Source organism: Thalassophryne amazonica, chromosome 16, assembly GCF_902500255.1.
Source record: "Thalassophryne amazonica chromosome 16, fThaAma1.1, whole genome shotgun sequence".
In the NCBI taxonomy this organism is placed as follows: Eukaryota; Metazoa; Chordata; class Actinopteri; order Batrachoidiformes; family Batrachoididae; genus Thalassophryne; species Thalassophryne amazonica.
In genome coordinates, this window is record NC_047118.1 from 44,745,906 (window position 1) to 44,766,676 (window position 20,771).

A 20,771-nucleotide genomic window follows, 5' to 3' on the forward strand; every position below is an offset into this window, starting at 1 on the left:
CCACCCTGCGGTTAAGGAGGACGTTCTGCTCGGTCATTAAATCCAACCGAGCCGTGAAAGCGGTGAGGATCCGCTGCAACTCACCGATCATTCCTCCTGCGGACGCCTGTGCGCCCTGTTCTTCCATTGGCCGTTCAACAGCCGGTTGACGCCCCTCGGGATCCATGACGTTGGCCGAGATATCCTGTTGGGAAAGTGTAGGTACACGGACCCACAACAGGGGGCGCAAATGAACGGACAATGGAGTAGGTCAAATAACAACACTTTACTGTTGTGAATGTGCACAACAAATACAACAGATTACAACAATAGACAAAAGTCAATTCACAAAGGTGTCGTGTGGGCAGGCTCGAAGATAGGAGACGCCTGTCCAAAGCAGAACCGGAACCACACGATTTCCTCCGCTACCAGACCCCGGGAATACTGGAGCCGCCAAGTCCCGAACTCCCAGGTGGCCACTGCCTCCGCGTGTCGGACCTGGTACTGCTGGCGAGGAACAAAAAATCAATTAAATGAGGGCGCGTTTGCACCCAGGAATCCGTATGGCAGGAAAGCTACCTCCACCTCTCGTTGGAAAAGTAGTCCACAATACAACACACAAAGTTTACCAAAGAATACTGTCAAACAGTCAGCTGAGGTACGTTACCTTCCAGGTAGAACGATATCTCGGCAAAGAGGTGGAGACGTCGTCCTGCTGATATTCCCCTGTTGATCAGATGAGTGGTAACAGCTGTTGCAGGTGATGCGTGACAGCTGTCACCCTGGCTGCTCCTGTGAGGCGACTGCGCCCTCTCGTGCCTGAAGCCCGCACTTCAGGCAGGGCGCCCTCTGGTGGTGGGCCAGCAGTACCTCCTCTTCTGGCGGCCCACACAACAAATAATCAAGTTAAATGTTGTATGTTTTCCTAATTTTTGATCAACATTGACATTACACAGTGACTTTTCTGTTTTACAGTGACGATGGGCTTCTTTGATGACGTTCTCATTCCACCAGAGTCACTACAACAACCAGCAAAATTGTATCCCACCTAATGTTCAGTGAAAGCTTTTCTGTTGGCAATATAACACAGTTGAGTTCACCTCAAGTGCGGTTTTACCATGTCAGTTGTTTCATAAGATATCAAGTAATTTACAGAGGCAGGATTTATTAGCTGAGGGCCTGCACCTGCTGACTTGTTAGCCTTCCTTAACTCGGAGCTGCAGCGATGAGGCAGAGCAGGTTTGGCTTTGGGAGTATGAGACAGATGAGGGGGCTCATGACCTCTACATGGACAAAGGAGAGGAGATCCGTTTTCGGGTGACAGATGAGGTCTTTGTGGATACATCGCCAACAGGTCCCACCGCTGCAGTCACAGATGCAACGCAACAACCTGGACAGTCAACGGTTCCACCTGCAGATGAAAGTGGGGAGAAGAAGGAGGCTCCATACACACTCATTGTAAGAACAACAAGCACACACTCAAACTGATCAAACTTTACATGCACGGAACCAATTTCTTTTTGACTTATGTAGCTTTGGCTTTCATTTGAGGAGGCAGGGTTCATGAACTTTTCCTCAACTTGCCTCTAGGAAGTAGTGGTGTAACGGGCCAACAGTTTGACGTGCTTATGAATCATGCATTAATTGCAAAGTTTAGATAATATTGTGAAGTACAGATTTATTCTCACAGTGAATTGTTTTTAAAGTAACAGCTGCATAAATCTCAATGCAGAGTTAAGCAGCTGCACATTCACATGAACGAAGCTTGTTCAAAGCACACAGACTTCCAATAGGCTATGTATAAAATGCTGCTGGCTTGTGTGGCACTTGAGGCAGCTTGGGGCTCAACACACCTCGAGGTACAGACTTTGAAAGAATCAGTCCAAAAAGTCAGGAACTGAGGACGAAGTGCGTGTATGGCATTTCTCCGTTTTTCACACTCCTGTTCTCAGGCCATCCTGAGCTGTACTTGCTTTATGTACATGTTCAGGTATGATGTCATGTATTAGATCATGTATCAGTTATGCATGTCCTAAGAAACCAACACTACTTTGGTGACTTTTGCTAAGTGGTGTGCCTGATTGAAGTAACCTGAAAGAGTTGCACACTGCTCAAAAGAAATAAAGGAACAATTTTTTTTTAATCAGAGTATAGCATAAAGTCAGTTCAACTTCCAGGATATTGATCTGGTCAGTTAAGTAGCAAAGGGGGGTTGTTAATCAGTTTCAGCTGCTTTGGTGTTAATGAAATTAACAACAGTGCACTAAAGGGGCAACCATGAGACGATACCCAAAACAAGAATGGATTTACAGGTGGAGGCCACTGATATTTTCTACCTTCCTCATCTTTTCTTACTGATTTTTCACTAGTTTTGCATTTGACTAGGGTCAGTGTCACTACTGGTAGCATGGTCCAGTACCTGAACCCTACAGAGGTTACACAAGTATCCCATCTCCTCCAGGATGGCATATCAATACATGCCATAACCAGAAGGTTTGCTCTGTATCCCAGCATAGTCTCAAGAGCATGGAGGAGATTCCAGGAGAAAGACAATTGCTCTAGGAGAGCTGGACAGGGCTGTAGAAGGTCCTTAACCCAACAGCAGGACGAGTATCTGCTGCTTTGTACAAGGAGGAACAGGATGAGCACTGCCAGAGCCCTACAAAATAACCTCCATCAGGCCACTGATGTGAATGTCTTTGACCAAACAATCAGAGACAGACTTCATGAGGGTGACCTGAGGGCCAGATGTCCTGTAGTGGGCCCTGTGCTCACTGGCCAGAACCATGGAGCTTGATTAGTAGCATTTGACATAGAACATGAGAATTGGCAGGTCCACCACTGGCACCCTGTGCTTTTCACAGAAGAGAGCGAGTTCAACATGAGCACGTGAAAAGGTCTGGAGATGCTGTGAACGTTATGCTGCCTTCAACATCACCATGACCGGTTTACTGATGGGTCTCTACAGATTACACAACGGCACCCTGGCTGCTATTAGGTATCTGGATGAAATCCTTGGACACATTGTCAGACCCCATGCTGGTGCAGTGGGTCCTCTGTTCCTCCTGGTGCACGACTATGCCAGGCCTCATGTGGTGACAGTACGCAGGCAGTTCCTGGAGGATGAAGGAATTGATAGCATTGACTGGCCCCCACACTCACTTGACCTAAATCCAGTAGAACACCTCTGGGACATTACAACCCCAATTCCAATGAAGTTGGGACGTTGTGTAAAATGTAAATAAAAACAGAATACAATGATTTGCAAATCCTCCTCAACCTATATTCAGTTGAATACACCACAAAGACAAGATATTTAATGTTCAATAAACTTTATTGTTGGTCTGCCAACGTTGGACCACATTGCCTCCAGCATTCAATCTGTCTGAATATTTCGACTGTTGGGCTGGTGTACGGAAATAACGAATTGCATTTTTCCAAGAAAATTCTCTCCATGAAGGGGCACTGGTAACGGACCATTGTTGCTGACATATTCTCTCCCAACTGTCCAACGTTAAAGAAAAATTGCCCTCTTTTTCCCACCTATCTTTTAAATGTGTGGAGTCATTACCTTGTAAATTTTGAATCACCATATACAATTTGGAGATAATTTTTTGGATTGGGGCATGGTTATATGCACTCAACAGGATATCAAAAATGTTTATGAATGAATTTTTTTTAAATGAAGTCCCTAATTTGTAAATACCTGAAGTGGTCTTGATTTATTAGTCCGAATTTTTCTTTTAGATCCTGGAAGCTCATTATCACACCTTTGTGGAGCAAAGTATAATATGTAGTAAGGCCTTACTGCACCAGGTTTAAATCCTGAATCTACTTTCCCTGGTGTGAAATCTGAATCGTATGCAAACCATTTAAAAAATTCTAATTTCTCATAAATGTCGTATTTTTTGATGATGTCCCTCCATACTTCAGTGAACTGTTAAAAATTGGGTTATTATATCTAATACTACATTTCATCAAGGGATCTCCAATAAGTGTACTAATTGGACGTTGTGCCATTAACACCCTGATCTCTCTCCTTCCATTATGAATTGTAACTTGGGTACACCAGCAGACTAATGGTCGCAGTTGTGCTGCTTTATAATAATCAATGAGGCAAGGTAAAGCAAGCCCCCCTTGCTCTTTAGACAGTTGCAGTGTTTTAAAACTTTACTCTGGGTTTTTTACCAGCCCAAACAAATCTGGAATAATTTTGTCCCATTCTATAAAGTATACTTCTGGTCTTGTAATTGAAATTGACTGAAATAAATGTAACATTCTCGAAGGATGTTCATTTTACAGTATCCACTCGAAGTAATATTCAAATATGGTATCAAATTCCATCTCGCCAACTTTCTTTTTTTAAAGATCATAATTTAATTCTTCAAGGTTAGACAATCAGTCGGTAAATTGAACCTAAATATTTATACATTTTTTTGTTCCAGTCAAATTTAATGCTTGCTTTATTTTTTATTTTCTCTTATATGCTGGAGCCAGAGGTTCAGTACATATTGAAAACAAAAGTGGACTGAGCCCACATCCCTGTCTCGTAGATCTTTCAAGCTCAAAGGGATCAAAAAGAGCACCATTTATTTTAATCTTGCAACGGGTTTGCTATATAATGCTTTTAATTCCTAAGAATCACTTCATCAATTTGAATGTTTCCATAACTTTAACAGGAAATGCCACCTCACTGAATCGAAAGCTTTCTCCGCATCTAAGCTCAATAAAATTGCCTGTGTTTTGTTTAAATTTATATGTCTAAGTGATTTGTAAAGGTCTCCTCACATTGTCAGAGTTTGCCGTGCTTAACAAACCCAGTTTGGGTCAATGTATTATTCTGGGCAAGATCCTTTCCATCCTCTGGCTAAAATAGATTGAATATTTTTATAGTCTATATTAATACACTTATAGGCCTATAGTTTTGAGCATTCAGTTTTGTCCTTGCCCTCTTAGGTATTAAAGAAATGATTGCCTCGTTCCATGAGGGAGGAATCTTTCCTCCTCCAAGAACCCAGTTTTAGTGTCAACAAAATTGGAGTTAAGCAGTGCTTAACTTTTGTACCACTCTGCTGTGGAATCCATCGGCGCCTGGACTCTTATGGATGAAGTCTACCTCTAGCAGAGTATATTTCTTCCTTTGTGACTTTCCCGAAAACAATGTTTTATTTTCCTCTTCTGTGACCTGAGGGTAATGATGAGTGAATTCGTAATTTCTCCATATTTTGATCGTGCCAACAGGTGGTTGGGAGTATAAACATTTTGTAATAATCTTTGAAGCAGTTTATTTTGTTATAGGGTCTTTTATCTTACTAATTATGTTTCAGATGTCTGTTTTTCTAAGTTTGTAAGCAATTGTTCATATGTTTAGTGCCTCCATAATAATTCTGTTTAGTAATAGATTTTCTTCTGGATTTCTGGTCGTATAAATCCTCTATTGGATTATTTTCTTTATCTCTAATTGTGTATGTTCATCTAATGTCCCCTTATGTTTAGTCCTCTAGCAATAACAACTCAGATTGTAATGTCTTAGTTTTTCAGTTCTTTATCTTGTAATATATGTAGATTTTACTATAATCCTGCCTCTCATAACTGCTTTACAAGCATCCCATAATATAGCAACCAAAGTTGTCCCACTTGTCATTTATTTGTAGATATTCTGATATTTCTACGATAGCTGCTCGCATATGTTATTATTCAGTATACTATTATTTAGTCTCAAATAGTCTCTTTTCTACTCTGATTCATGGAACAGACAATATAAGGGGAGTGATCAGAGATGTCCATGGCCCCAATTGGAGCAACTCTGTATTCTATCCATATCTGTTTTTAAATGTAAAAAAAATAATCGATTCTTGATAACAGGAATGTGGGGATGAATAGAATGTATAATTCCTATCAGCAGGATGCAATTTCTCCAGATATCAACAATGCCCATTTCTTCCGATATCAACAATGCCCATTTCTTCCAACATTAAATTTATCTTTTAGTCATTTTTTGAGTTGAGAGGCTCTATTTCCCAGATGAGTCGGTGCTCTGTCTCAATGACATATTAAGGTCTCCTGCTCAAAACAAGTAGCTCCTTGCCTCAGTCACTGCTTTTTTCTATTATTTGAATATATTGCTCTGATTTGGAGCTGGGGGGACATATATATTGTATAGGTGTAAAGTAATTCTCCATCTAATTTCCCTATTATCATTACATAACTCCCCTCTTTATCCTTGATTATTGAAATATGTTCAAAAATGACTCTTCCTGTTATTAATATTGCTACTCCTCTTGTATGTTTTAATCCATTGGATGAGAAGAAAACATGTTTATAACCTTGTTTTTAAGTATCTCATGCTCTAATCCAGCCATGTGAGTCTGTTGCAAAAATGCAACATCAATTTTCTCCCCCTTCAATTTACTTAATATTTTACTTTGCTTATTGGGGCTCAAAAGCCCATTTACGTTAAGAGTTAAAAAATTTAGTATATGTGTGTGGTAAAAATCTTGATGAGAATATACCCTTTATGTGACACCCTGAACTTGTCGGTATGAGTTTCATGACTACAATACACATAATACCCACTGTAACTGACCGTCTTTCATTTCCTCGTCGACAAATCTCTCTCTCCTCTGCGAAACTCTTGAAGTCTCTTTCACTCTCCTCTCGACAGTTGATTCACAGCCTCCTGGGCGTACTTGTTGCCATGGGAATGTGGCGTTGATTCTCTCCTCGATGTCCGCGTCTGGAGGCGTCTCGTCCTGCCCACTGTCACCTCCAGCCCTCGGGCCCGCAACTCCCGGTAGCATCCTCCCGCATCATTATACGTTCTTGGCCCATCACTCCAGTGAATGCGTATCCGCGTAAAAGGTGTTTGGAACGGATACCCTTTTCCTTGAGTAACTCGCTTAATGTCTCATATGATCTGCGTTTCTCCATCATCTCTAACGCATAATCATGGTCAAAGTAGATCTGTTTATTATTCAGCATTACCTTTGTCTTCCATGCCAGTCTCAAAACCATTTCCTTCACCTCAAACTGCAAAAAATTGACTATTATTGATCGCGGAGGTGAGCCTGACTCAGGTTTACGTACCAATGACCTGTGTGCACGCTGGATTTGAAGTGAGGTGCCTTCAGGTAATGGTAACTCCTTGGTGAGGGAGATTATTCACAAAGTCCCATAGAGCCGGTTTCGGTGTCTTCCGGGATTCCGTATATGCGAATATTGGATCCTCTTGAACGAGACTCGAGACTGATTACTTTGTCTTGTAGTTTTCTTTGCTCTTTCAGCAGCTTGAGTAGCGTTTCTCTTGTCACCACACCACAAGTCTCGAAATCCGCAATGCGCTCCTTGGCACTGGCTATGGCTTTGCCGTGTGTTTCCAAAGTGGCTGCTTGATCTATCAGCCTTTGGTTCAAATCTTTAGTAAATACAGCAAGTTCCGCTCTTATGGTTTCTGCCATATCTGCTTTCATGCCCAGGATAGCCTCCCTGATTTCCTTCAAAGTTGGAGAGTCTTTGCTTGAATCCGCCGTTGACTCGGATAACGCGCCACCGCCATTTTCGTCCTCCTCGTCTTCGAGTTGTTCCTCATGCACAATTTTAGATATATCCTCCTCATTTGTCGTTTTTCTTGGATTCCGCTGTCCTTTTTTGGATTTAACCCCCACTCATAATATCCTCTAAGTTTCAGCGTATTTCTCGAGTTTGGAGGGTTATTTTAAGCCAGTTTTAGACGGAGCGAAACGACTATGCACCTGTGTTGTCGCTAGCCATTCCGGAAGTCGCACCACACATTTTCAATGGGCAACAGGTCTGGACTGCAGGCAGGCCAGTCTAGTACCCGCAATCTTTTAGTATGAAGCCACGCTGTTGTAACACGTTCAGAATGTGGCTTGGCATTGTCTTGCTGAAATAAGCAGGGACGTCCCTGAAAAAGACATTGCTTGGACGGCAGCATGTGTTGCTCCAAAACCTGGATGTACCTTTCAGCATTGACAAACTGGATGGTCTTTGTCCTCTTTTGTCTGGAGGACACGTCGTCCATGATTTCCAAAAACAATTTGAAATGTGGACTCATCAGACCATAGCACACTTTTCTACTTTGCACCTGTCCAATGCCCATTTCAAATGAGCTCGGGCTCAGAGAAGATGGCGGCGTTTCTGGATGTTCTTGATGTGTGGTTTTCGCTTTGCATGGTAGCATTTTAACTTGCACTTGTAGATGTAGTGACGAACTGTTAACTGAAAATGGTTTTATGAAGTGTTCCTGAGCCCACGCAGTAAGATCCTTTACACAATGATGTCAGTTTTTAATGCAGTGCCGCCTGAGGGATCGAAGGTCACGGGCATTCACCTGTTTCCAATTAACCTGTTTACCTGTGGAATGTTCCAAACAGGTGTTCTTTGAGCATCAACTTTCCCAGTCTTTTGTTACCCCTGTCCCAGCTTTTTTGAAATGTGTTGCAGTGCAGGCATCCATTTCAAAATGAGCAAATATTTGCACAAAAACAATAAAGTTTATCAGTTTGAACATTAAATATCTTGTCTTTGTGGTGTATTCAATTGAATATAGGTTGAAGAGAATTTGCAAATTTCACACAACGTCCCAACTTCATTGGAATTGGGGTTGTATGTTTTGTCCATCAAATGCCACCAGGTTGAACCTCAGACTGTCCAGGAGCTAAGCGATGCCCTGGTCCACATCTGAGAGGAGATCCCCCAGTACACCGTCTGTTGTCTCGTTAGGACAGGGGTGCCCAAGTTCGGTCCTCGAGATCTACCTTCCTGACACTCTTAGTTGTCTCCCTGCTCCAACACACCTAAATCCAATGAAAGACTCATTAAAAGCCTGCTAACGAGTCTTTCATTGGATTCAGGTGTGTTGGAGCAGGGAGACAACTAAGAGTGTCAGGAAGGTAGATCTCGAGGACCGAAGTTGGGCACCCTTGCGTTAGGCACATACCCTAACATCGTCAGGCATGCATATTAGCATGTGGGGGCCATAAAAACTACTGAGCACCATTTTGAGTTGGTTCAGTGAAATTTTGGCACTGGACAAGCCGGCCGTAACATTTTTCACCTTGATTTTCAGGGTGCCTTTGAATTCAGCCCTCTGTAGGTTGACAGTTGTTATTTCCATCAACCAATGCGGCATTCGTTTGTTCGTAATACGTTACCTAGTCCATATCAGGAAAGATATCGACATGATTTTTTTTCCCCCATTTCGATCTGATGTGGTTTCAATGTTGCTTTAATTTTTTTTGAGCAGTGTATGTAGTAAAAGTAAGTCCCTTTGGCTGCTTCCTTATTTTCACTCAGGGTCACCACAGCACATCTGAGGTGCATCTGCATGATGCATTGGGACAAGTTTTACTCCGGGTTCCCGTCCTGGTGCTACTCCACATTACATGGAGAAATGTTGGCAAGGGTGGGAACAGGGAACCTTCCACACTAAAACCAAAAACACGAACCACTTTGGCCACCACCCCTGCCAAAGCAGTGTATATGTACATAAAAAAAAAGCCGGTATATATATATATATATATATATTTTTTTTATTGCCTTCTTAGCAGGCAGTGTAGACGTCTTCATCTGTTTGAAAAAGATTTAGAAGTTATAAACTCGGGTTTGTTTTGTTGTATTTCTTTCCTTTTTAGTTATATTTTTATGATACTCAAGGCTGTTCATATTGCAATTTAATATGACAACTATTTTATTTGAAAACGTAATTTAAATATTGGATACCTTGTTTTCATTCTGAATGGTGAGCAAAAGTTCCTTGTTTTCATTGTTCTTTAAATCCATTTTAAAATGGGAAACAAAGTAATATTTGCCGCACCCCCCCACCCCCATGTTTTTTTTTTTTTTTTTTAACCCCTGATCAGAGAAACGAATTGATCTGTGACTTAAAACTGTGATCTGATCCGTGGTCTCTGTGATCTGTTATTCCCCGACGAGGAAGAGATACCAGCTTTTCTGTGTAACTTTTGTGTTGTTTTTCTTCTTTCAGGGAAGCATCTGTGAGCCGGGCCTGGGGTTGCTGTCGTGGTGGAACACTTAGACACGTAGTAGACAAAGAGCTGTTGTTGTCATTTTAACAAATTGATCTGCCATCACGAGTAAGAGAATGGATGCCGGCTGCAGACACAGAATCCTGTTGTTGTGGACAGCAGCACATTTGAGAAAAGGGATTGTAGGAGAAAAGTATGGCCAGTGTTTGGGGAAGGAAACATCATTTGCACTGTATCACATCAAGCTGCTTTCTCACCCAAGATCCTGTTGGTGTTTAAATATCAGATGTCACCTCTCATGCTGAGGCTGTCCTGAAAATGCTGGATTTAATGTTTACATGTTCAACCCCCTCAACGTTTACAAGAACTTTTACCATCTGTTGGCGGTCTTATGAAGATTTGATGGGAATCAGAACAACTGAGCGCTTACTTCTAAGTCAGCAAGTGTCTGATTTACCACACGTGGACATACTGACATGGCAAAAGTTTGAAATAATGCAACATGTTTGGGGTTAGATTTGAACAAGATTGATCAAAGTGAAGTTAACTGACTTTTCATGAGTAGAATGTAACCAGATGGCCTGATGAATCGATCCAACACACTTCATAGTGAGCACCAAAGGTTGGATCAAATAATTTTTTTTTTCGTTATTTTGTCTCAATAATTAATTTTTATTATTCACAAAACCATGAGAAACAATTCCTGTTACTGGTGGGCTTTTACTCCATCAGTATAACAGAACTTCTCTTTTACAATAAAAAAAGTAAAAGTGTGTCATTGTAGAAGTTTATTTTGAGTTTTCCATTTTGTATGATCCTTGTACTTATTGAGGGATTAATCACAGGCAGTTAAATCCTGCAGTTTGGAGCCGTGTCCGTGTAATAACATCCCCCTCTGCAAAGTAAATGTTGGTTTCCTTTTGAACATGTGCCATCAGAAGTGTTGTGTGTTTTGTATCATGTTACAGCTGCATAATCATTTGCTGTTAAGTTGAAACAGGGTGTGTTTTGTATCATGTTACAGCTGCATAATCATTTGCTGTTAAGTTGAAACAGGGTGTGTTTTGTATCATGTTACAGCTGCATAATCATTTGCTGTTAAGTTGAAACAGGGTCAGATTGGAGACTTTTCAGCAGAGTAATCTGCAGAAATAAACTAAAAGCCAAAACATCTGCAAATCACTCACTTTGCCGGTTGATTTGGCACACGTTTCACTCCAGATGTCCTTCCCACAATTCCATAATATACGGAGGTGTGGGTTTCAAACTGTGAACCTTCCACACTCAAAACTAGCACGCTTAACTGCTTGGCCACCACTCCCTACCAAATGTATGCTTTAATTCATTTATCTATTAATGCTACACTGGGGGAGGACACAGACACACATCACTTGTTTGATTTCATTTTAAAGAGGATAAAGTTTTTTTTTTTTTTATATCAAACATTCATGACACACATTGGCCACTTGATACTTAAACCACAGGTATGCTTTGGATTGTTTGGTGCATGTTTACATATTAGTTAGGAAGAATTTAATTTTGTTTATATTTAACAGCACATGGTAGGCAGCTGATACACCATAAGTAGTCCCTGGGGAGTATAGAAATATATTCATTTTAGTTGATTGTTTACCTGTAAGAGAACCACAACATTTAACCAAAAAATAAGTGTGTGTGTGTGTCTGTGTGTGTGTGTGTGTGTGTGTAACAGAAGATGTGCTTCTTAAAACATGAACAAGTACAGGTACAAATTTAAATAAACTGTTATGTAAAAGTATTACAAAGACAAAATCTTAAAAAAAAATAATAGTAATAATGATAATAAAATGGGGATGGAGAGAAAAAAAAATTTTTTCCCACAAAACTCAAGGGGTATGTTCGTCACATTTGTGCCAAAATCCTGTGAAGTTGGGGGTTTCTTTTATTTTACATTTATGTATTTGACATTTATTGTAGAAGATCAGCAATTAAAACTAAAGTATAGAATAACATTCTTGCTGTTGCTGTCATTATTACAGGTTTTATGCAATATATAGTTGTTTTAAAAGCCAAAATGAATCAGAATGTCTAATAATAAATATAAATGTGGCAGATTCTGGTTTCATTTTACAGAAATTATATTTGTTCTCTGTTAGAATATAATAAATATATACTATAAAATGTTTATATGCATTTCTTTAATTTGATCAATACGGAGCATGTATCTTCTGCTAAATAATTAAATTAATTACACCAATATGAAGATCCAGGCCTTCAAACAAGAGTCATGTTTCCATTTTTCCATATGATTGTGTGGGGGAAAAAATGTGTGTAATATAATTTCCAAATTAGGTGGACATGTTGATAAAATTTTGATAATTTTATTGGTAATTTGGAAATAAATCACTAGTAGAAAAATCGAGAACTACGATGATAGCTGGTGATCCTACAGACACAAACTATTATTATGTTGTTACTTATGTTTTAGTAGGTCGTGTTTTTTATTTATAACCCCTAAGCTTTCTTTTTAATCGTCTAAACGTGACGGTGAGCGATGAAGACTGACGCAGTGTGACGTCACTCCGTCAGATTCTCCAGCTGCGCGCTCATGTGCAGCGTCACGTCAGGGTTTTCCATCCATCTCCGCCGATTTATTTAATAAATCCTTATATAATGCCCACAGAGTTAAAGCACGCAGGCTGATCGTCCTGAAACCTCCAGAACAGTAAGTAGCCTTTTGGATGAATGTAGAAATGTCCGGTTTGATGTCACGAACAGATCAATGATTTACGTGTTTTGGAGTCGATATTTCATTGTTCTGATCGATGTCACGTTCTTGGACAGACGTCTCACTCCGCTGAAGTTACAGTTACTGCCAGCTTTTCTCACGTTTGTGTCATAAAATGTAGATTGCGGGCTTATACCTAAACAAAGTCGTACCGAGATCATTTTCTTTCTTTTTTTTTTTAAGTTAGGAAGTGTGTAGATTGAAATTGTCAGGACAGAAACGGGAACAGATTTGTGCACATTCAGGTTGCTCATCATATTTCATGCAGCTGTTCCGTAATGAATTAGCGTGCAAAGATTACTGCTTCATAGTTAGGAAAAAATTAACTGCTAGTTATTTTATTGACGTCACACCACTGGTGACGCACGCAGCTTCACGTCACGACGCACGCCGAAGATCAGCATGGACAATTTATAGTCTTACTTTTCTTGTGCCTTGTATTCGTAACATTTCTGCTCAGTTACTGTTAAAAATCCCTTCAGCTGCTCTCTTGTTTTTCACTTGGGGTCACCACAGCAGGATCTGCATGCTGATTTGGCACAGTTTTTACGCCAAATACCCTTCCTGACGCAATACTGGGTGCAGTCTGGTTTTTCTGATGTCAACAGAAAATCTGTATTGTATTTTATAACTTGCATTTATATAATTTTTACATTATTCCATAATGAAACGGTAAATTTTGTAACAGAATTTTTTTTTTTTTTTTGTCATTGAAAATCAACATTAACCTACTCGGCACTCTGCAAGCTTTTCAAACTATATGTCAACTGCACATTTTTTCGTTTTTTACTCCCGATTTTCTGTTCTTTTGATCTGTTTTTATTTGCCCTTTAACCCCGAATCCCTGCCAGATATCTGGTCTGCTGTTTGAGCTTTTCAATGTAAAAAAAAGAAAAAAGACAAATTTTAACTAGTTTTTTTTTTTTGTTTCACTTGTGTGTGTATATACACTCAACAAAAATATAAACGCAACACTTTTGGTTTTGGGATGCTCTGGACCAGCGTATACGACAGTGTGTACCAGTTCCTGCCAATATCCAGCAACTTCTCACAGCCATTGAAGAGGAGTGGACCAACATTCCACAGGCCACAATTGACAACCTGATCAACTCTATGCCAAGGAGATGTGTTGCACTGCATGAGGCAAATGGTGGTCACACCAGATACTGACTGGTATCCCCCCCCCCAATAAAACAAAACTGCACCTTTCAGAGTGGCCTTTTATTGTGGACAGTCTAAGGCACACCTGTGAGGTGGGATGGATTATTTCAGCAAAGGAGAAGTGCTCACTATCACAGATTTAGACTGGTTTGTGAACAATATTTGAGGGAAATGGTGATATTGTGTATGTGGAAAAAGTTTTAGATCTTTGAGTTCATCTCATACAAAATGGGAGCAAAACCAAAAGTGTTTATATTTTTGTTGAGTGTGTGTGTATATATATATATATATAGTATATGTGTGTGGGTGTGTAAAGATATAAGCATTATTGAAAGCTGCAAAACAAATCATTTACATGTACAACCCCTGGCAATAATTATGGAATCACCGGCCTCGGAGGATGTTCATTCAGTTGTTCAATTTTGTAGAAAAAAATCACAGACATGACACAAAACTGTAGTCATTGCAAATGGCAACTTTCTGGCTTTAAGAAACACTATAAGAAATCAAGAAAAAAAAATTGTGGCAGTCAGTAACGGTTACTTTTTTAGACCAAGCAGAGGGAAAAAAATATGGACTCACTCAATTCTGAGGAATAAATTATGGAATCACCCTGTAAATTTTCATCCCCAAAACTAACACCTGCATCAGATCAGATCTGCTCGTTAGTCTGCATCTAAAAAGGAGTGATCACACCTTGGAGAGCTGTTGCACCAAGTGGATTGACATGAATCATGGCTGCAACACGAGATATGTCAATTGAAACAAAGGAGAGGATTATCAAACTCTTAAAAGAGGGTAAATCACCACGCAATGTTGCAAAAGATGTTGGTTGTTCACAGTCAGCTGTGTCTAAAGTCTGGACCAAATACAAACAACATGGGAAGGTTGCTAAAGGCAAACATACTGGTAGACCAAGGAAGACATCAAAGCGTCAAGACAGAAAACTTAAAGCAGTATGTCTCAAAAATCGAAAATGCACAACAAAACAAATGAGGAACGAATGGGAGGAAACTGGAGTCAACGTCTGTGACCGAACTGTAAGAAACCGCCTAAAGGAAATGGGATTTACATACAGAAAAGCTAAACGAAAGCCATCATTAACACCTAAACAGAAAAAAACAAGGTTACAATGGGCTAAGGAAAAGCAATTGTGGACTGTGGATGACTGGATGAAAGTCATATTCAGTGATGAATCTCGAATCTGCATTGGGCAAGGTGATGATGCTGGAACTTTTGTTTGGTGCCGTTCCAATGAGATTTATAAAGATGACTGCCTGAAGAGAACATGTACATTTCCACAGTTATTGATGATATGGGGCTGCATGTCAGGTAAATGCACTGGGGAGATGGCTGTCATTACATCATCAATAAATGCACAAGTTTACGTTGATATTTTGGACACTTTTCTTATCCCATCAATTGAAAGGATGTTTGGTGATGATGAAATCATTTTTCAAGATGATAATGCATCTTGTCATAGAGCAAAAACTGTGAAAACATTCCTTGCAAAAAGACACATAGGGTCAATGTCATGGCCTGCAAATAGTCCGGATCTTAATCCAATTGAAAATCTTTGGTGGAAGTTGAAGAAAATGGTCCATGACAAGGCTCCAACCTGCAAACCTGATCTGGCAACAGCAATCAGAGAAAGTTGGAGCCAGATTGATGAAGAGTACTGTTTGTCACTCATTAAGTCCAAGCCTCAGAGACTGCAAGCTGTTATAAAAGCCAGAGGTGGTGCAACAAAATACTAGTGATGTGTTGGAGCGTTCTTTTGTTTTTCATGATTCCATAATTTTTTCTTCAGAATTGAGTGATTCCATATTTTTTTCCCTCTGCTTGGTCTAAAAAAGTAACCGTTACTGACTGCCACAATTATTTTTCCTGATTTCTTATAGTGTTTCTTAAAGCCGGAAAGTTGCCATTTGAAATGACTTTAGTTTTGTGTCATGTCTGTGATCTGATTTTTTTCTACAAAATTAAACAACTGAATGAACATCCTCCGAGGCCGGTGATTCCATAATTTTTGCCAGGGGTTGTAAATTCGTACATTCATCAGTGAGTGGCTCTCTCTCTCCCTCTTTCTCTCTCTCTCATGTGTTGTCTTTTCTTTTCCTGTGGTCTCTTTCATCTCAACAGAGTCTCACCCACAGACAAATCCACGCAGACAGTAGCTCACCAGAAACCTGTTCTCTGTGCCCTTTGACCTCTATGGCGGACCCTGCTGAGACCCCAGTGCGCTCCCCCATTACCAAGCTCTCCCTCTCTTTACCTTTCCTGAAGGAGGGGAGTCGGCTGTGGGAGGGAGGCGCGGAGCAGCAGCTTCCTCGAGATCTTCCGAGCCCCCTGCCGACCAGACGTACCCGTACATATTCAGCGTAAGAACAATATATAACACCATTTATTCATCACTACCTAACCAACCAACTTGCTTGTTTACTCACTGAAAAATAATTGCACACTTAAGGCTGACCTGTTGTTTTTTCACACTTAAATATGAATTAAATATGACACGGATAGGCCTCTGTACTATCATTCATGGGCGGCGCTCCCCTGTGCCCTGAAAACTCCTGTTCTAATCACAGAATGTAGGAGAATTTAACGCTAAAATAATTAACATGTCAACACCACACTTCCACTTTAAGAATTTATATTTAAATGCATGAAAATATCTGCTTAATATTGACACGTTTTGGAGGGACATTACACATATATATCGGGTGCAACATTTTATCAGCAAAGAAAATGGTCAAAGTATATGTCTAGGAAATAAATTTATGGCTGGATAGAAAGCTGAAAGGTTGAAGTTTTTCATACCAATGTCAATATTGGCCCTGCATTTTGTCATTCTCTTAGACAACATGTTCAATGTAGGCCCCGCGTTGGCCATTTACGGCCTGCAAACGCTTTGGTGAAAGTGTCCTGAGGAATGTTTCGGATTTCTCGGCAGAAGTTTTCCTTCAATGCATCGATGCTTGGCATCAACATAAACTTCAGGGTCTCTGCAAGTAAAAAATAAATATAAGTGATTAAGTTTGTAGCATTTAAGGGTCAAACCGAGTGTTTTAAATGTTGTATATATTTTTTGGGACACCCTATATTCCCTTTTTGTAATTGTTTACTTATTGTTGGCCAGCAACCCTACGAGTTAGCAAACTATTTTAGCCTACTTGCAATTTAGGATCATACTCTCACAAGCGACATTAGCTTAGCTTATCTTATAGCAAGCTAAAAGTGGACAATCTTGGTTTTTTAGTACGTGCCCGCAGCCGATGTGCTTGTTGAATTCCTGTGCAAAATTAGTTCCCAGACCTGCAATGACAATGCGTTTTCATGGGTAACAATAACAGGAGTATATTTGGCACATGAACTTGTGTATCTCATGTGTGTTTACACCTAAATGATTGTAAGTCAATACTCACACTCATCCAGCAGCATCTTCTCATGTCGGCAAATTTAGCGCTGGGTCAGGCGAAAGTAGTCTGGTGAGCTATCCCACAATGCCAAAATAGCAGAGATGTCGCTCCAACGAGAGCAGCACTCTGAGCAGGGTGCCATATGATGTTCGCTTATGGTTGTAGCTATCATAGCCAGGGGTACCGAAAAAGGGGAGAATAAGGAGAAGGATTTTAGGCACCCATGGTTGACAGGGGCCCAGAGAGGCCCCTAATACAATTATAATACTGACAAAATAATATGACACTCAGTAATAGACTTACAGTCACATATATTTTATTTACAATGTATTGGTAACAGAAAGTTCATTTGTTTTAGAAACATTTCTCAACGCCCACCCCGCCCCCTGTATTTACGTAAAATGGTTCAGTCCACCTGCGTCGTCTGACAGCTGCAGAGTCAAACTTTTCACAGACAATGACTGGAGGCGGTAAGATGCGTCAGAAGTCAGAGAGCAACAAAAAAAAAAAAAAAGAAAAGAAAAAAGCTCAGACAGGAGAAAGATGCGACAGTATGTCAGCCAGTTCTTATATAGGCGAGGTGGGTCTGTTAGTGGTTCATGTGGTGGAAAGTTCTGGAAGATTTGCCTGTTGTCTGTTTCTAACTTTGTCCATAGATTATAAGCTAGCTCACATTTCTCCCCATATTGGCTCATATTTTTGAAAAAAAAACTCTGCTTTATACATTTCACTGTTTTAGTTAAATAATCAATGCAGGCAAACATTTTGCAAGCTGCTCTGTTCAAAAAAATTTCAAACAGACATGTCAAGAGCAGCAGCAGTCTGTCAGTATTGCCCCCCCACCCCACCTGAACAAGCCCAAGTACCCCCTGAGGAAGGACGTGAGCAGCTGTGTGTTGAATTAATCAATTATTATGGAGAAAAACATCAAAGAATTAAAAATCATTTTGAAATTAAAAATTGTCTATTGTCTGTATTTATTTCAGAATGATTTTAATAGTTTAAAAAGCATTAGCTATCACTGAAATATAATGTTTGGTCAGTAGTTTGGGACTGTCACCCCCTGTTTTGTCATCATAGCTCGAACAATACCATCTCATTTTATAAAAAATGTGCCCTACCAAAGTGTAAACTGTTCTAAAACAGGTTATTGTAATGTACATTCACCTGCAAGACAATTCCAAATAGTAAATACACACACTTAAAATAATTAACTTATTTTGTGACTAGCATTCACACTAACCAGCATAGCTTATAGCTGGCTTGGAACTTAACTTGTTAAGCTTATTTGTGAACAAAAAATGTGTTGTGCTATATATATATATATATATATATATATAAATATAAAATACGTGCGTGTGTTAAACAACCTCAGGCTGGTAACCAGGTTAGAAAATTTACAGTTTAACCTGACAGTTATTGTGTTACATATTTATGTAGCTTTGCAATGAACACAGTAGTTGACAGTAGTTGTTGCACAAGGCTCTCAGTCTGTCTTTTCTCAGTAGACTATGAACTAAAGTTTAAAATGACAAAACCGAAGCAAGTAAATTCTGATTTAATATTGCTAATTTGTTAACCATAGTATTTACATTAAATATGTGACAATATTTTTTTAATGTCTCTCTAAAATTAATAGAAATTGGCAGCACTCACTAAATGATATTACAAACACAGTTTTTAAAAGCACATGTATTTCTAATTTAAGAAATTCATTGTTCTTCTCTCTTCCTTCAGCACAGTGCGTGCTCACTCGAGTCCCGTGTTTAAGGGAGTGTGTAAGAACTTCTCCAGGTCACAAGGTCATGGCTTCATCTGCCCCTCCCATGGTGGAGAAGACATCTTTGTTCATATCTCAGAGTGAGTGAAATTTATACTGAGGACACCTCAAGCTCTCATAGACAAAACATCCAGGGCAAATACAATTTATTAATTTATTTTCTATGCCCACTTATTTTAACTGAGGGTCGGGGGGTGCTATCCTGGTGGCCAGTGGGAACACCCTGGACATTCACACTCTCACTACAGTTAATTAAAGTTTGTAACCTGCAACCTGTGTGTCTATGGAAGTGGCCGAAAGCCAGAGAACCACGAGGGAACTCACTCAAACACGTGGAGAACATGTAAATTTCACACAAAAAGGACCAGGCAGTGAGCCCAGGACCTTCTTACTGTGACACAACGGTGCTAACCACTGCGCCACTCTGTCATACAATTTATATGAATGTTACAAAAAAAGGGCTTCTTTCATTGTGTCTTTTTATACATCCCATAATTGACATAATTGGGCTTGTTTTTATTTTATTTTTAAATACATATTTGTTGAGTACATTTACAGAGGTTGACCAATTTGTTAATTCAGGTGTTTCACTATAAATGATTTACTATCACTGACATATGGTAGGTGCCACGGTGGTTTAGTGGTTGGCACTGTTGCCTCATAGTAAGAAGGTCCTGGCGTTGGTTGTCAACTGGTCCTTTCTGTGTCGAGTTTGTATGTTCTCTCCTTGTTTGCTCCGGCTTCCTTCCATGTCTAAAGACATGCAAATTAGGTTACTTGGACATCTAAATTGACTACTGACTCACCCTATGACTGTCGTGATATGCTCCGTGACCCTTGATTGGAATAAGCGAGTATAGAAAATTAATAATAGGCGTACTGACATAATACATGCTAGTATGGCAGAGCAGGGTGTTATTTTGTGATCTTGCTCAGATATCTCCAGCTCAATCCAGTTTTTATTTGTGATGGTATCAGTTACTACATCCCATTTTTTCTGTAACGTGAACAAAACTCATCACATTTCCTTGTACCATCCGCATCATGCTTTGTTCCAGCATTGAAGGGGAGTACGTCCCAGTTGAAGGTGATGAAGTCACGTACAAAGTGTGCAGAGTCCCACCCAAGAACTTGAAGGTGCAGGCTGTGGAGGTGAAGCTCACACATCTCAACCCAGGGACAAAACATGAAACCTGGTCTGGACAGATCATCAGCTCATAAAGCTGGGCTCCAGGTCTGGTGGACCACACCAGACAAACGGGTCTACTGCAGCATGGTTGGTTGGTGTTGGTGTAGTTGATGACAGATTTACATTCTGTATTCAGATCTAGTTTCTTTGTTTCTTCTCCTGAAATGTTTGTTTGTATATCTGTTGAAGATTTTTGTGAAATTTGATGGAATGATGGGGAACGACCCAGGATAGACTCAGTTAAATTTTGGGTCTGGGTATTGTTTCTTTTCATCACATTCTCAAGAAGTAACCCATGAATCTTAATGAACACATTCAGGCATGTGCATCTGTGAACAGCTACTATTTGGTATAGATCACAATACATATTCATAGGAGGCAGTCTTTATTGTAAAAGTAGTTTCTTTGTATTTTTTGAGAGCTATCCACAGATGTCTAAGCCATACAGCCTCTATGCAGGCATATGTTT

The 20,771-nt window shown here is 39.9% G+C and overlaps 2 protein-coding genes across 2 annotated transcripts in view; both read left to right on the forward strand.

The window, feature by feature from the left end:
- The window catches only part of polr3h (polymerase (RNA) III (DNA directed) polypeptide H), a 29,851-nt gene extending 19,647 nt beyond the window's left edge, over positions 1–10,204 (forward strand). The window contains exons 4-6 of the mRNA XM_034189688.1: positions 955–1,018; positions 1,203–1,437; positions 9,986–10,204. Of these exons, the coding sequence (XP_034045579.1) occupies positions 955–1,018; positions 1,203–1,437; positions 9,986–10,036 (350 nt within the window). The 3' untranslated portion in view covers positions 10,037–10,204. The remainder of the gene's footprint in view (positions 1–954; positions 1,019–1,202; positions 1,438–9,985) is intronic.
- Positions 10,205–12,571: 2,367 nt separating this feature from the next.
- On the forward strand, positions 12,572–20,497 carry csdc2b (cold shock domain containing C2, RNA binding b). Its single transcript, XM_034189689.1, has 4 exons — positions 12,572–12,690; positions 16,071–16,295; positions 19,071–19,193; positions 20,172–20,497. The coding sequence occupies exons 2-4, from the start codon at positions 16,129–16,131 to the stop codon at positions 20,332–20,334; spliced, it is 453 nt and encodes a 150-aa protein (XP_034045580.1). The 5' UTR covers positions 12,572–12,690; positions 16,071–16,128; the 3' UTR covers positions 20,335–20,497.
- The last annotated feature ends 274 nt before the right edge of the window (positions 20,498–20,771 follow it).

Excerpts from the sequence above, each read along its gene's own strand:
- csdc2b (XM_034189689.1), top strand. The coding sequence starts at position 16,129 with ATGGCGGACCCTGCTGAGACCCCAGTGCGCTCCCCCATTACCAAGCTC. Across the intron at positions 16,296-19,070 it reads CGTACCCGTACATATTCAGC|CACAGTGCGTGCTCACTCGA; the intron begins GTAAGAACAATA and ends CTCTTCCTTCAG. Across the intron at positions 19,194-20,171 it reads ATCTTTGTTCATATCTCAGA|CATTGAAGGGGAGTACGTCC; the intron begins GTGAGTGAAATT and ends GCTTTGTTCCAG.